General features: G+C 35.1%; 3 protein-coding genes across 11 annotated transcripts in view; 2 read left to right on the top strand and 1 right to left on the bottom strand.

Annotated features, from left to right (window-relative positions):
- LOC113540370 (uncharacterized) overlaps positions 1-16,201 on the bottom strand; it is a 54,956-nt gene that overhangs the window by 15,505 nt on the left and 23,250 nt on the right. For 5 of the 9 annotated variants that reach the window (XR_008301583.1, XM_053233117.1, XM_053233119.1 and 2 more), the window contains exon 2: positions 1,398-8,973. The gene's annotated coding sequence lies outside the window, so the exon portion shown is untranslated. The remainder of the gene's footprint in view (positions 1-1,397; positions 8,974-16,201) is intronic. The other 4 variants (XM_053233121.1, XM_053233120.1, XM_053233123.1 and 1 more) reach the window with 4 other exon arrangements.
- Positions 988-2,302, top strand: LOC113540372 (interleukin-8-like). The gene is made up of 4 exons (XM_034303281.2): positions 988-1,149; positions 1,458-1,578; positions 1,840-1,917; positions 2,164-2,302. The coding sequence occupies exons 1-4, from the start codon at positions 1,053-1,055 to the stop codon at positions 2,180-2,182; spliced, it is 315 nt and encodes a 104-aa protein (XP_034159172.2). The 5' UTR covers positions 988-1,052; the 3' UTR covers positions 2,183-2,302.
- On the top strand, positions 8,031-10,417 carry cxcl19 (chemokine (C-X-C motif) ligand 19). Its single transcript, XM_026936815.3, has 3 exons — positions 8,031-8,169; positions 8,859-8,994; positions 10,017-10,417. The coding sequence occupies exons 1-3, from the start codon at positions 8,115-8,117 to the stop codon at positions 10,123-10,125; spliced, it is 300 nt and encodes a 99-aa protein (XP_026792616.1). The 5' UTR covers positions 8,031-8,114; the 3' UTR covers positions 10,126-10,417.

Genomic DNA, 16,201 nt, shown 5'->3' with positions numbered 1-16,201 from the left:
TAGCACTTCAGCGCTTTATTTTAAATCTTTTGCATTCACAGCTTCAATATAAATTAAAAATAAGTCATAACTTCTCTAGAAATGGTCAAGGCCCATAGTGTGGCAATTTTACTTCCTTCTCATTTTTGAGACATTTCGTCCTCAGCTTTTTTTCGTCAATAAATGAAATAATTGGTCATTGAAGTTCAGGGCAATTTATTGACTCAGATAATAAAAAACATTTCACTTTTTGGTTCTGTAGAGACAATGTTCTGATGCATGGCATAATGCTGTTCATTGTCTTTAATACAGTATTTACTGTATACAGTATATGCTTCATAAATCATTCTGCTGACATTTTATCAATAAAAACAGCCATAAGAACTCATACAGAAGAATTTGCCCATGAACTCTGCAGCACCTTTTACCAAGCATTTCTATTTTTTGAGGATGAAGAGCGATCTTATGATGAAACCCCTTGAGCTGAAGATCATATATTTTTCTCTTTATGCCTCCACTTTGGTCTTCTAGAGTATCTGAGGTTGTGTGCAATTTCTATCTTTACCAGTGCATCTTTTTTCTTTTTTTAAACAATGTACCAAACAGATTATTTTAACATGATATTCATGGTGATCATGATGATCTGCATTAATGACATTGACACATCTTTGGTCCTCAGACTGAAAAATTAAAGCACTACAGATTTACAAGCCATATCCAGAATTGATTTTGTTAGCTGTTTTGTGTATGAACTAATAATGTAACGCTCTTGACCAGAAAACAAATGGCTTTTAATATTCAATTACTCATAAAATTAAACTTTGTAAGTTCTACAAAATAAACCCAAATGCAATCATTGAAAGTGGACAATTTGATCTTTACCTTTTTCTTTGGAATAGTGGGAATAAAAATAATTTCCATGGAAGAGAGCTGCATTTGTACTGCATCATGAGGAGGAGGATGTGTGTTATGTAATCCTTCAATTTCACTGAAGGCAGAAGGGCTTTAAAAGGGCCCTAAGCTCAGCTTCTTAGCTGAGAATTCCTGATACACTTGCAAGAGTGGTCTCTTGAATGTATTTCTTTTTATATTTTTTTAAAATAAAAATAATGAACCCCTCAGCTCTAGCTGTTACTCTTTTAGCCTGTGCTCTCTTGTCAATGACAGAAGGTAAGTACATTTTGTTAAACATTCACTTTTCTGTTTAGAGTTGGCTATATAATTTTTTTAAAGTCATACCAATAAAAGAATAGATCCAATCATGCTTATAAGTGTAATTCATTAAAGTGATAACTTATATATAGGAAGTTACTAACCACTGTCTGCTTATGAGTGCAATATAAATTTGTTCTTCTCCAGTAATTTTAGCCATTTCATATAACAAGGCTATACATATGTTTAACAAACAAGTTACTCACTTTAGAAATATGTCTCTGCTTTTCCATTGATCACATCTGTCTTCCTCTTTAATACAACAGGACTTCTAATACAGCCCCGATGTCGGTGTACAGAAACTGTGCCAAGGGAAATCTCTGATCATAGAATTGTGAAGATGGAGAGATTTCAGCCTGGTCCTCACTGCAAATATATAGAAATAATGTAAGCATTAATGAAAAAAGTTTACATTTATTTTGGGTCACATATATAACATTAATTCATAGCTGATAAGCACATTTATACCAAGCAACCGCATCAGTCGCTTTCTGACTGTCCTGAGACTTTAACTGCCAAATTTCCAGTCATTATTACAAAAGCTAATTTGCTTGCTAAATATATGTAGGTGTTACAGGTCAGTCTGATTTAGGCCTAGACTCAGCTATTTTCACAGATGTTTAAAATAACAATGTCTTGTACTTGCAGTGCTACAGTGAAATTCCGGAAGGAAATTACTTTGTGCCTCAACCCCAACGACAAGTGGGTTCAGAACGCCCTCAGAAGGTAAGTTTCACAATTACAGGTTTTCCTGTCATATTACTCTCACCTATACACATGAATGTGTCACTAGTACTCATTAGTAATTTTAAGACCAAACAACATTGCATTTGATGCAGATTGATAGGACTGAAGTTAATCTGGTCCAGTTGTCATAAACGTGGCTTGCCATATAATGTCAAAAACTAAGCGTTTTAAATTGTCAGTTATTAACTAATATTAACATTAAAATCTTTCTCTTCATCCCTGCAGAAGGAACCTGGCACCATAAAATGCTACTAAGTTGAAGATGGGTGAAGGAAAACGAAAGAAGAGCTGATGGACTAAAATTCTATTTTCAGTATTTCAGTATTTTCAGTATTTCATCACTCATCATATGAGTAATTATCTAAGTTCTAGGAGAATTTTTATACATTGTCTATATTTAATAAAATCAACAAATGTTTAATTTTTGTATTTACAACAATGAACATTTATGAACATTTCACTAATATTACTAATAAAGTGTTTTGAAAACTCTATACTGTCTGTGTTATTCACAGCTTCATAGTCATGGCTCTAAATAACTGGGACATACACCAGTATGAATAATGAAAGAACGTCTCTAAATCCCACACAGTGGCAAATAAATGAATTCGAACCTTTATGAAGTCTTTATGGATCTTACTTTGTGCACATGGGGTAAATAATAATAATACAGCATACAGCACTTTGTGGCAACAGTTTGGGGAATACCTATGAGTGTGATGGTTAGGTGTCCACATACTTTCGACCATATAATGTACATTCAAGGACTTGTAATTTCAAGCATCAATAACTGTTTTACATAGAATCATAAACTAGCAACTGATTGGCTTATCACTTATGAATGACATTACATCATTAATTATATTGGCTAAAATAACAGAACCATCCAGCATGGTCTGGGCATCCTAATATTACTGCATCAATCAATCAATCAATCAATCAGTTAATCAGTCGATCAATCAATGGTGGTGTTGCAGTGGATAGCTTAAACACAGCTCCAGGGTCCTGGGTCCCATCCTGAGGTCAGGTTACTATCTGTGAAGAGTATTGCATGATCTCCCCTTGTTCACATAGGCAGCCTTGGGGAAAGAGAAACATGAATGAATGAACTCATTAATTCATTAATTAATACATTAAAAGATAATCTGCATCTTTATTTATAAAGCACATCTCCTCTGAAAATATTGGAATGGCAAGGCCAATTCTTTTATTTTTGCTATACACTGAAGACATCTGGGTTTGAAAACAAAAGATGAACATGAGATGACAGATCAGAATTTCAACTTTCGTTTCCTGATAATTACATCTAGCTGTGTTAAAGAACTTAGAACATGGCACATTTTGTTTGAACCCACCCATTTTTCAAGTGATCAAAAAATATTGGAACATGTGACTGACAGGTGTTTCTAGTTGCCCAGGTGTGCCCTGTTAGACTGATTGTTTAAACAATTAATAGCTCTGAATGTCTACTCTTGGTTTGATCCCTGGGTTTTGTTTGCATTTGTTAAAAAAGATTGCATTTGTTAAGAAGGATAAACCAAAATGAAGACCAGAGAACTGTCTATGGGGAAAAAAGCAAGCCATTTGAAGCTGAGAAAAGAGGGAAAATCAGAACCATTGCACAAGCACTTGGCATAGTCAATACAACAATTTGGAATGTCCTGAAAAAGAAAGAAACCACTGGTGTACTAACAACCAGACATGGAACAGGTCGGCCAAGGAACACAACAGCAGTTGATGACAAAAACATTGCATATCACATATGCATTTCACCTCCTGAAGAGGAGACTGAAGGGAGAAACTCACCAAAACAAACACCAACTGAAAGCTAAGGTACAAGTCTGGAAAAGCATCACAAAAGGTGATGTCGGTGGGTCACCGGCTTGATGCAGTTATTGCAAGCAAGGGATATGCAACCAAATATTAAGTGTTATTTACTTTAATTTACTTCAAGACTATCTGTTCTAATGCTTTTGTTCACCTAAAAATTGGGTGGTCTGCCATCAAGGGTGCCATATTCTAAATTGTTTAATACATATAGATGTAAATGTCAGGAAATGAAAGCTGAAATTCTGATTTATTGTCTCATATTCATCTTTTGATCTCAAACCCAAATGTCTTCAGTGTATAGCAAAAACAAGGGAATTGACCTTGCTGTTCCAATACTTTTGGAGGAGACATAAAGAAATTCTTTATGATAGAGCACATAAATGAAACAATTTCTAGAAAATTTACTATAAATCTATGATACTTACAAATCAAGATAAAAGAACACTTATATCAGAGTTATTACCTTTCTGAAAGGGAAACACCCTTTCTACACAGGTTCTACACAGAACCTTTAAGTGTATAAAAAGAGTGTGTAAACTGAACAATAACACTTTCTGTATTTAATGTCTGTATTCAAAACCTTTCACAATCATATGGAAGTTTTGGTACTGAAACTTACTTGCATATCTCGAGCATTGTTTCAATAGACATGCACATGGGCTGCCATGTGTTTTGACAGATCTAAACCTCTGCCAGTGTTTTTACGGTATCAATGGCATCACTGCCTAAGTCAGTTCTTGTAAAAGCTAAGCATCTTACTTCCAATGAAAAACATCACATTTTAATGAATGACTCACTACATTGTTTCTCTGACTCTGAAAATGAGAGTTATGTCAAGGTCAGGATTACCATGTAGCAAGATCTGTAGCAAGAATCTGAACTTTATAATGCAGATGGGGGTATGTTATAATAAGAATTTAATAGATTAGATTTGTGTGTGTCTGTGTGTGTGTGTGTGTGTGTGTGTGTGTGTGTGTGTGTGTGTGTGTGTGTGTGTGTGTGTGTGAGAGAGAGGGAGAGCGAGAGAGAGAGAGAGAGAGAGGGGTCAAATTCAGTTTACATGGGACTAAGAACAATTCTTTAAAATATTAACAATGCCACCATGTTTAATACACTGTTCGGCCAAAAGTATGTGGACACATGACCATCACACCCATATGTGCTTATTGAACGTCCCGTTCCAAAACCATGTCCATTAATATGGAGTTGTCCCCTTCTTGTGTAACAGGTTTCACTTTTCTTGAAAGTCTTTCCACTAAAATTTGGAGCGTTGCTGTTGGGATTTGTGCTCACTCAGCCACAAGAGCAGTAGGCAGAGACTAATGTCAAGCAAGAAGGCCTGGTGCACAGTCAGTGTTCCAGTTCAAGGTGTTCAGTGGGATTGAGGTCAGGGTTCTGTGCAGGCCATTCAAGTTCTTCCACACCAACCTTGGAAAATATTGTTTTTTTGGTTTTTTTATTAATGCCCTCTGCCATGGTCTATTTGTCTTTTCAATGTCTATTGGGAAATTGAGTCTTCTTTTCGTGGATTTACTTGACAAAGTTACTCGTAATTTGTGACCTAAAAGTTTAAACAAAAACAATGTGTTTTTATGCCATTCCAAGTGACACACTTTATTAGGCAAAATATAAATACCAGCACATTTCTACAGAGCAATGGAGACTTATGATGTAACTTTGCTAAAGTAATCAAGAGTAGGAAGCAATATTCATTTTTAATTTTACATTCTCTCTGAACTGAATTAAAATGAATTGCAAAAGAAATGTTCCAAAAATAAACAAAAGACAAGAGTCTTGACAAAAGATGAGACAAAAGATTGAGTAACTTTTTTGTTTATTACAGGACATCATCAGACATCCAATTTTTTAAAGTCATTTGGAATTAAGATTTATTTGAAATGAATGAAATGATTCTTCAGTCATCTTACTTCTGATAAACTGCAGTATTTTGATGGTCACCCAGAATGATTTTTAACACTTTTGATAGTGATTAATGATAGTTATTCACACTATTATCTGTTAAGATTTTTTTTTAACTGCTGATGATGTTTGAGGGAGGTTCTTCATGTTTTTGTGTGGTAGTAAAGAAATGGCAAAGCAGTTTTCAATAACGTCCTCTTTTTACTGGAATATTGCGTGTGGTCTTACTTACAGCTGCAAACACATACACACTGAAACCACATCCAGTATCATGTGTCAGTGTCTCAGTACATCTTTAAAAGCGGTTAATGTTCAATGACGCAAGTATTAAATTCAGAAAAGGTTGGATGATCTCTGATAAACTACTGCTGTTAAGGCCTCAGGCTTTCATGGGGAATATTTGAAATATTATTTATAGATATCAGAGTTTTGTGTAAATTTTAAACAAGTTATAGTCATACTAACATTAGAATGTGACGTACTGGCATTGAGGTCACCCAAAAACAGTGTGTAATAAAACATCCGTGTGAACCATCAACATCTGTGTGAAGTTCATTCAGGGGTAATGTCAAATTAAATCCTCCATAATTCATCTTTATTGTCATTGGCTTCTCTCTCCCCACAAACAAATATGTACCATCTCTGGATATTTTACTTAATACAAGCATCAGTGTCCACGTAATGAGTCACTGGCATTGCTATTAACTTTTTTCTTGAGCCAATTACCCTTCTTCTACATACTGACCTTAAAATCTTCTGTTAAAATCTTCTGTGTCTAAAATACGTCCGTTATAGTCATATTTATGTATCTATATTATTTCAGACAGATTCAGTGACAAAATCTACACTTAAGCCGAATACAGGTCTAACGTTTAATATCCATACTACTAACATATTTGTCTATAACATTAAGGGAAGCTATCATCTATTTTTCTGATTGGCAAAATACATCTATGTATTGTAATTACATGCCTTTTTATACATTTTGTCAGTATCCATGGAATCAAAAAGTAGCATACCATAGCAAGGTAGTATCAAGAAAGATCAGATTCAACTTTTAGGAAACTTCATATCTGATAGGATCAGTTGTGAGCATAGACAGTGATATACTGTAGATTTAATTTCTTGGGAAAAGCGCTAAAAAAAAAAAATCCCAGACCCCAGATGAGAATGGAATATTCCAAGATTCCCTTGAGCCAAAACTTTGTGAAATCCAGAGTTTAGTCTCAACTATGTCTATGTCTGTGGACGTGTGAATAATGGCACTACCCCACAGGTAAATTACTCCATTTAATCACTCTACCTCATTCCTTTTGCCTTTTAGAAGCATGAAAGCCAGAGAAAGCCAAATTAGTGTACTTATATATTAACATAATATATTAAATATTGCATTATTTTGTGCTAAAGTTTTAAATTTAAAAAACTAATAAATTTTAGATTTAGAATTAAAAAAGAAAGAAAGTAATCCATTGTATTCCCGGTTTTGTAGAGATCTTGGATGTCTGTTAACATGTATTATATCTAATACAATATTTCTTATAATAGGATATTATAGTATATATTATTATTATCTTATTATATGATAGGATATTTCATCAGATGATTTAGAAGACACTAATGGTAAATCTAATTAAATCACTTTATTTGTTTGAAGTTATTTGTTTCTAGCAGTGCACCAACCTTCAGCGTAAAATGCAGGAGTATCCAAATTCCTGTTGATTATAAACATAAACTTGGACCCCAGAATTGGACAGGGCATTGCTCCCATAATTAGATAAATGGTTTTCAAATGTGTGACCTAACTGGCTTTGCTGTTATTGGGTCATAGCCATAGTTCTCTGAACTAAGACAGCAGTGCCAAAATAGTGCAATGGGTGCAAATACTATTATTTGTGTCCCCGTGCTTATTTTCTGCATTGCTATGATGGTGTCTGGTGTTAAGCAGATGTAGACAGTACTACCGGCCATAACCAGGCTGCCAGGTTTCTGACTATAAAATATTAAGGGTGTGGGAGTATGAACACACAAATACTTTATTTGCAAAGGCAACGAGTACGGCTCAAATATAATTCAAGTGTAGGGGCACATTGTGACAAATTTCCACCAGTGATCAGGAGTGTATGTGTAACTGAAGTGCAAGGTTACTGAGGGACATTTTGAACTCAGAGACACACAGCACGAGATATACAGGCATGAGGCCTGCAGATGATGAACATGTGAATGTCCAAAGTGAAACCACAAACCTGTTTACACATGAGCTACACGCACACGCATGCCGAGTGCAAAGGGAAGTACAACAAAATCACTGCTGTAATGATCACATGATTGTTGTTAATATAAGATTTAACTCAGAGTATTGAGGAGCAGACAGACAACATTTTTTGTTTAAAGTGTTTTTTAAACTGAAACTAACCCTAGACTTCACCATGAGATTTTTTCTCCTTTTGGCTTTAATGACAGTCACCCTTCTCCTTACTAGCGGTAAGTAACGGGCATTTCATTTGAAAAAAAAAAATGCATAGACAATATTTGTATGGCCTGAATACTAGCCTAATAATGAAAATTACGCAATAATTTTATTACGATTTTTAAAAATAACCCTTTTACCTAACAAACCATTTATATTCATTTTTGGAAACTACAAATATGAATGAAATATTTGACTATGAAATACACTTTTATCTTATTTCTGTGTCTGCTTAACAATCAAGTAGTGCTGATATTGACTAATGCAGTCATAAGAAATTGCTAAATGTGATTGAATTGTAGCTTGTCCTAGAATGGAAGGGAACAGGAAGTCCTAATGAACTAACTCTGAATTCTGACTCAACACAATTATTGCTCAATATTATGCTAACATCTGCTTTTTTGTGTGACTTTCAGCATTAAATTACATTTCCCAATGATTGTGACATTTTGTCTGAACAATTTTGTTTTATATACTCACCCTGTTCTGCCTTACACATACTCACATAGTGCATATGTAAAGAGGTTCATTGCTGACAGCATCAGTTGTCACATTTCACACTAACTCGCTGTTTCAGGAAATCTCACTGTCTGACTCACGTGTCAGCTAATACGGTGTTTGAGCCAGCTCTTCTGCTTCCATGGTATTCCACTGCATGTATAATGATTTCAGTAAACTGTTTTAAATATTTATATTCCTTCAGCTATACAACCTCTTGGAAAAGGTTACAACAGTCACTGCAGGTGTTTGAAGCTAGAGTCCAGAGTGATCCCACAACACAGCCTGCGCAGTGTAGAAATCCTTCCTAGAGGCTCCCACTGCAAGAATACAGAAGTCATGTAAGTGTGCATAATACAAAATTATGATAAGAATTTAGGAGGAGAAGATGAACATGCGACTGAGATCAAGAGAAAAAAAACTCTCATATTGCAAAAAAAAAAACAAAAAACATGGCTATAACTGCAATTTCTTGCACATTCACCTCTGAACAACAGCTCATTTTTGGATATGCGAAGTAAGAAACAATTAATCAACAGTACCAAATAATTTAAAGTAAATAATTTGGGGGGGGGGTGGGGGGTGGATTTGCAATAGGTGGAACCTGTGCATGAACCACATTACTAATCAGGCCTTATGATACAGATAGTGAGAAACTTATCAAAATATGAGCTCAGAGGTTTCCATGACAGCTATAACACATTGGAAGTGATACTTTAATTAATATTCACATTTTTCTTTTATTTAATTCCCCTACTTTAATGTATGTTTATGATTAATTTTTTTTTTTTTTTTTTTATTAAGATCACCATCTGATGTAAGGAAAAAATACATACTTTACTCTAAATCAAGGAACCTTTGGCTGTCACTCTGGGAGAACCCAGAACCTTACAACAGAGTGTTTTCCTATGAGAAAGTATAACACTTTTTTTTTCAGAAGCTAAGAACCCTTAATTATCCAGTGAACCCTTAAAGAACCCATGAACAATTCATTTTCAAGCACTAATATTTGATGGATTTTCACTTTTAACAAAGTAACACTACAACAGGTTATTTTACTTTAAGTCAAGTGAAGGATTTCAGACCTTCAGGCTTAATATAAGCAAATGATCCAGAACTGATTTTTTTTTTTTTTCCCCCATTGTTGTTGTTATGTTACATGGAGCTTCTATGTAAAATGGGTAAAGGCTGGAAGGTCTGAAATAAATATTTATTTTTTGGTATTTTCCAACTCACCTGTGGCCCACCAGCAATTCCTTGTCAGCCCACTAGTTTGAATACGTCTGCATTAGTACAAGTCATTTTAAATCTCAAACAAAAACAATATTGAGTTAATGTTAATCTCTCTGTTTAATTTTCTTAGTGCTGGCTTGGTGAGTGGAGAAAAGATTTGCCTGAATCCTCAGACTACGTGGGTTAAGAAACTTATCCAGTTCATTGAGAAGAAACAGAGAGTGATACAGAAAGCATAAAGGACAAAAAGATGAAAAAAAGATGCAAAAGATGAAGATGCTGATCAAGATGGGCTATAATATATAATCAAAACATGCACATATTCAGATCTAATGTGATTCAGATTTAATCAAACTATGTGTACTAATACTCTGGTCCATTACTACTAGACCAAATGTAATATTATGACTTCATCAGCAACTTAACCAATGTGGTGTTTTAAATTTAGCCTTTTCATGCTCTTTGAAATGCTGACTTCAAGAAAAAAAAAAACTTCATTGTCCGTTCACTTGCAAAGCACTTATGAGGCAAGGAACGTGTGAGCAGATCAGATGACTAATAAGATAATGGAGTGGTGATATATTATTTACAACAATACTAATATAGTTTGTATATTCATACCATGCTAGATTTATTTGTATGAATTTATTTCTAAGAATGTCAAAAATGGTGGTATCACAGTTAGCATGTGTGCCTGTAATCCCTTACATCTATACACCTTCAGTTTCACTATGCCTGTTATAAATACCTTATGATCAACAGACCATTCAACAAATCAGTTAGGCTAGTTTTAAACTGATCTTGTGAAATACAGTTGATTAGTCTGTCAATTATTTACAGAGCATAGTCACTGAGATATGCATGAAAAACAAGAAAAAAGCAATGGAGACTCTCACCAAAGAACAATAAAACCACCACCATCAATTTCTTACTCTGTAACCGTCACCACTGAGTGACCTGCTATAAGAAAAATTTTGTTTTTATCTAAAATGTGAATTGTCAAATGACTATAATGTCATAATCTCATTTTCTTTTGGAATCTTCATTTCACATTCATTTCACATTCATTTCACATTACCTTTTGCAAAATTGTGCATAAAAATAAATACAATAAATACAATAAAATAAGAAATGTGGCTGCTTATTGGTTATATGGAAAACAATATCCATTAATAATAACTATAAATAAGGCTACAAGATCACATAACCAATGAGAGTTGACTAAGACTACAATGTAAAGGAAAAAGAGGATATTTCCATTTATTTATTTATTTATTATCTAAAGCAACCTATAATTGAAATAGTACACAGCTGAGAAGTTGAGGGGTTAGGGGCCTTGCTTAATGGCCTTACAGTGACTCTTGGACAGTCCAAGGACTTTAACTCAATCTTAACCACTGAGGCACCACTGCCCAAACAATTCGTCTCACTCTGAGCAGGGTTTAACAAGAAGATACTATTGGATTTTAAATCCATGAACTTAACCATTTGTTTTCCAAACAACTTCCATATAAGGCAGAATACAATCCAACATATAGAACTATGGATTGAGACTTAAGGGTCTGGTTCTAGGCTCCAGTAGTGGCTCTGTGCTATTAGGACTTGAGCTCACAACCTTCTGGTTACCAGCACAGAACCTTAACTTCTAACCTAGACATCCGGGAAATGCAAAAAGACATAACAGGATTAAGTTCTTTGAACAAGGATTTTTCCCCCACTTTCAGAATGATGCAAATTAAACCACTGGTGTAATGCAAATTTATCAAGCCACTGGTGTGCATATACTCTGGGAAATGTATTTGCTTCCTTGGAACTGTTCGGAAAGTTCCAAGTCAACGACTGTGCAGTAAAGAATGCTTTATCTATTATTCCTGGCATTTCAGTGAAGCTGCACAAGATGTGTAGGTGTTGATCTAGAAAGTACCAGTCATTACTTTGCAAATAAAAAGTTGGAGCCATCACAGAAAGATCTTTTTTTTTTTTTTTTTTTTTTTTTTTTTTGCCATTATCAGTTTACCAAGCTCTTTTATGTTGTTGCTTTTACCTTGCTGAAGTTAAAAAGAAAGAAAGAAAGAAAAACATTTGGGTTCATGAACATCTTGTCTTTTTGGGCCTCTGATCTTTGCACATGTTTGGATCACTGAGTTCTGATAAACTGTTTATTTATAAGGAATGTAAATAAAAGAACTTTCTTACAAAAATGGCAAGATGACTGCAGTCATATCACGTAGTCAAGTGCACTTCTCTATGTCACATATGTATGTTCTCTGGATAAGGTCATCTGCTAAACTGAATGAATGTAAAATGTAAATACACATGGAAATGAAAAGTCTACCTCTTTGTCTCTTGAAAGTACAGTTGTCTTTGCATGAGGGAAGTTAACCATTTGTTTACACACTGGGTTAAAAGGTGCATCCCCTCACTGTTCTGTCCTCACATATGTTGTTATCTGGACTTGCGGTATTTTTGTACACTCAGGTGTGAGCCCTTCTCAGTAATTTCCACACAAGTTAACTGAGCTAATTTATTTCACTAAAAAAGCTAAATGAGGACTTAAATGTAAAGTAGCACTGAGTTACACTGAAATAAACTGCTTTGGGTTCAGTCATTAAAACTATTTCTCAATGCTATGTGTGGACATTTCTTGGGCATGATCATAGATATGGTCTTGATGAGACAACTTCTTGTACATTATACAACTTATTAATTTCCTATTTCTTTAGCAAGACAAATAGGTTTCAAATAGTAAATAGGAACAGTCTTGTGCATATGTTATGGGACATAGATTATTATTACTTAAAATATATTGATAATGTTTAAACTGCTAAACGACATCAATTCAATCATTCAAAATAAGATCCAAGTCTTTAATATATTTGACTTGCAAGATGATTTTCTTTCTAACTTTCTTTCTTTGTATTTTTAAATAAGTCCATTTCAAGTTACATCACAGTCATTCCTTGAAAATTGATGTTATTCCTCCTCCAAGCTGCTAAGCATATTTTTACATATAACATGTATATTTTGTCTACTAGATTCTATTCTATTCTGCTTTTATTCACTGTATTCAGCTTTTATTATATTCTGTTTTATTATGTATCACTGTGGGACGAGGCACTAAGGAAAAACATTTCACTACATTAATACATCACATGTATGTAATGTATGTGACAAAGAACCTTGAACCCTTGATAATTTATGGTGGAACAAAAAAAAAATTGGAACTGAAATGGACTTAACTAGGATTATGTCATGGGTGTTTCCTCCGAGGAGGCAAGAGAAGCAGTGTCTCCTCAAAAAATCGGATGAGAAAATAACAGATATTGCAAAAATAAAACAACACAAATATTACTAAAAATGACAAAGTATAAAAGTCACTCGTTTTTATAAAGTAACACTGTCCAACAGCGACACCTGCAGGTAAAGTTACAGTGGAGGCTTGTCTCCCCTCAGCCCTTTGACTTATAACAGAGACCCCATAACGTGCCGTGGGTTTAGTGGGGGGTCATTGAGAATGAATGGGGGAAAGTCATGTGAGAGGAGGCAACGCCTCCATCGCGCTATAATTGGATATGATCGGTTATGATTGGCTGTGATCGGTTATGATTGGATGTGATCGGTTATGATTGGATGTGATCGGTTATGACTGGATGTGATCGATTATGATTGGATGTGATCGGTTATGATTGGATGTGATCGGTTATGATTGGATATGATCGGTTATGATTGGATGTGATCGGTTATGATTGGATGTGATCGGTTATGATTGGATGTGATAGGTTATGATTGGATGTGATCGGTTCGTTTGATAAATCCCGTCTCTTGTTTTCGTGCGAGCTCTCGGCCTGAATGGACAAAATGATGGCGTTACTGACTAATTATAAAGTAAGTAAACAACTCACCCGCTTAGATATCACTGCTTTGTGTCACGTCAAAAATGAAAACTTGAAATGGCCTGAAACGTGATGACTGTTAGTTTTTAGTGAGCATTCAGCTTGATGAAATGAAAAATATATCTTCGTGTCTGTGTTTGTGTTTACAGAGCTTTTATGACGATGACCCGAAAATAAGTTGACTATTAAAAAGAACAGCTGAACATCAGTTGACAAATAAAAAATATTAGTAACACTTTACAATAAGATGTCATTTGTTAACATTAGTTAATGTGTTAACTAACATGAACAAACAATGAACATTTATTACAATATTTATTAATCTTTGCTAACATTAGTTAATAAAAATACAGTTGTTCATTGTTAGTTCATGTTAGTTCACACTGCATTAACTAAATGTTAACAAATACGTTTGATTTTAATAATGCATTAGTAAATGTTGAAAATAATATTAAATAAGATTGTAGCAGCTTTCCATTAAACTGCTGGTATTGGTAATAGGAGTGAGCAAGTAGTTGACGCATAAAAATTAGAGTCTATGCGAACAGATGTAAGATGCAAATAGTCTCTTTCTTTATTGTGCTTCAGTGAATAAACATTGCTTCAGTTAGCTTCCTGTGGTGTCATTTTGTTTGGCTCACCAAAAGTCCACACAAAACTCCATACCTTGTAGATACAGCATACTGTTCAACACGGTCCAACACATAATCCATAAAGCCTGTTTAACATAATGAAGCACGACCTAAAACGGTCAAAAACTGTGTGCTTCCCCACTACCAATACACACACCTGTTGTCTCATTATCCAATTGCCCTGATATATCATATTCTATACCAGAGTGCCACCCAATGGACAAATATATAACTACAACAAAAATGGCTTGAACACACCGTCCCCTTAATCGCTTATGGCAGGAAGACATAACAATTACGAACTCAAAAAAAAAATAATAATAAAAATGAAGCCATAACTAACACTGCATCTTTGGGTAGGAAGCAGTAAATTTAATTTCTAAATACCCCAACTTAGTCTGATTCTAATAAAAGGCAAAGCTTATTAATTGGACGTTCTACGACACTACTTTTGGTTTGTACCTTTACTGAACGTACTAAACCTTTGTTGTCTGAGTAGGTCTCCAAAACTCTTCCGAGTATCCATGAGCCTCGTGGTGCTGAAGGATCAACAATGACTACAATGTCTCCAGAAGTGAAGTTTCTACATTCTCTGTTCCACTTTTGTTGATTTTGTAACAAGGGTAGGTATTCTCGTACCCATCTTTTCCAAAAAAAGATCGGAAATGTATTGCACTTGTTTCCATCTCCTTTTGGCATACAGGTCAGATCTTTCAAATAAACCAGGTGGCAATGCCTGGCAATAAGCAGGATGTGATTTGGAGTGAGAGCTTCTAGATCACTAGGGTCACTGGATAGTTTGGAAATAGGATGGTCATTCAAAATGGCTTCTGCTTCGCACAAGATTGTTTGCAATGCTTCATCGTCCAGTGTTTGTTGTCGAAGAACTGAACAAAGAATTTGTCTCACCATTCAAATTATACGCTCCCATATCCCTCCATAATGGGAGCCTGTGGGGGGAGTGAAGCACCATTGAACTTCCTTATGAAGTAAGGCTCTCTGAATCTTCTTGTTGTCCAATGCTGAGAGAACATCCTTTAACTCCCGCTCAGCACCGATAAAATTAGTCCCATTATCCGACCTCATAAGAGAAACTTGTCCACGACAACAAACAAACCTGCGCAAGGCATTTATGCATGAGTCCGTATCTAATGAATACACCATTTCCAAATGGACTGCTCTGCTTGCCAAACAAGTAAATATCACACCATAGCGTTTTACTTTACTCCTGGCTCTTTTTACTTCAATGGGCCCAAAAATAACAATCCATTATGTAATACAGGATCCAAACTGTATACAGTACTGTTTCTCTTGACTCTAACACTTCCATCCTTGAGCTCTGCAATTTCGTTTTGAAATTGTTCCTGTTGACTAAAACGAAGGATACCAATCTCAGCCTTGGATAGATCTTCCACAGTCAAACTTTGTCCACCTAGAGATGCCTTAAGCTCCTGTAATTTTGAATCTACAGTAACATTGTTAATCTGTTTTGAAGCTGAGATCTCCTTTCTTTTGCGGCTCAGCTCCATCAGAATCTTCTGCAGCTTCAAGTACCAGACAACTGCAATCTTTAGTCGTTTCCATTCAGAGTAGTAGTTAATTAGTCGACTAGTGGCATTCTGTCCACTCTGCAAGGCGACAACATTTACTTTCAATTCCCCTTTAACTTCCGGGTCATCATCTGTCAAGACCTGCTCTTTTACAGAAAACAGCGTATCACTCAGTTTCCAGAGAAAGCTAGGACCATCTATCCATCGCTTACTGCTCAAAAAATGTTCCATCTTTAGCCC

This window comes from Pangasianodon hypophthalmus, chromosome 4 (genome assembly GCF_027358585.1).
Source record: "Pangasianodon hypophthalmus isolate fPanHyp1 chromosome 4, fPanHyp1.pri, whole genome shotgun sequence".
In the NCBI taxonomy this organism is placed as follows: domain Eukaryota; kingdom Metazoa; phylum Chordata; class Actinopteri; order Siluriformes; family Pangasiidae; genus Pangasianodon; species Pangasianodon hypophthalmus.
Note: the sequence above shows the minus strand (reverse complement) of the source record. Positions and strands in the feature narration are given on the sequence as shown.

What these genes read in the sequence shown, in the direction of transcription:
- cxcl19 (XM_026936815.3), top strand. Translation starts at nt 8,115, where the DNA reads ATGAGATTTTTTCTCCTTTTGGCTTTAATGACAGTCACCCTTCTCCTT. An exon ending in CACCCTTCTCCTTACTAGCG is followed by an intron (nt 8,170 to 8,858) that starts GTAAGTAACGGG and finishes ATATTCCTTCAG; the next exon opens with CTATACAACCTCTTGGAAAA. An exon ending in TGCAAGAATACAGAAGTCAT is followed by an intron (nt 8,995 to 10,016) that starts GTAAGTGTGCAT and finishes TAATTTTCTTAG; the next exon opens with TGCTGGCTTGGTGAGTGGAG.
- LOC113540372 (XM_034303281.2), top strand. Translation starts at nt 1,053, where the DNA reads ATGTATTTCTTTTTATATTTTTTTAAAATAAAAATAATGAACCCCTCA. An exon ending in TCTCTTGTCAATGACAGAAG is followed by an intron (nt 1,150 to 1,457) that starts GTAAGTACATTT and finishes TTAATACAACAG; the next exon opens with GACTTCTAATACAGCCCCGA. An exon ending in TGCAAATATATAGAAATAAT is followed by an intron (nt 1,579 to 1,839) that starts GTAAGCATTAAT and finishes TTGTACTTGCAG; the next exon opens with TGCTACAGTGAAATTCCGGA.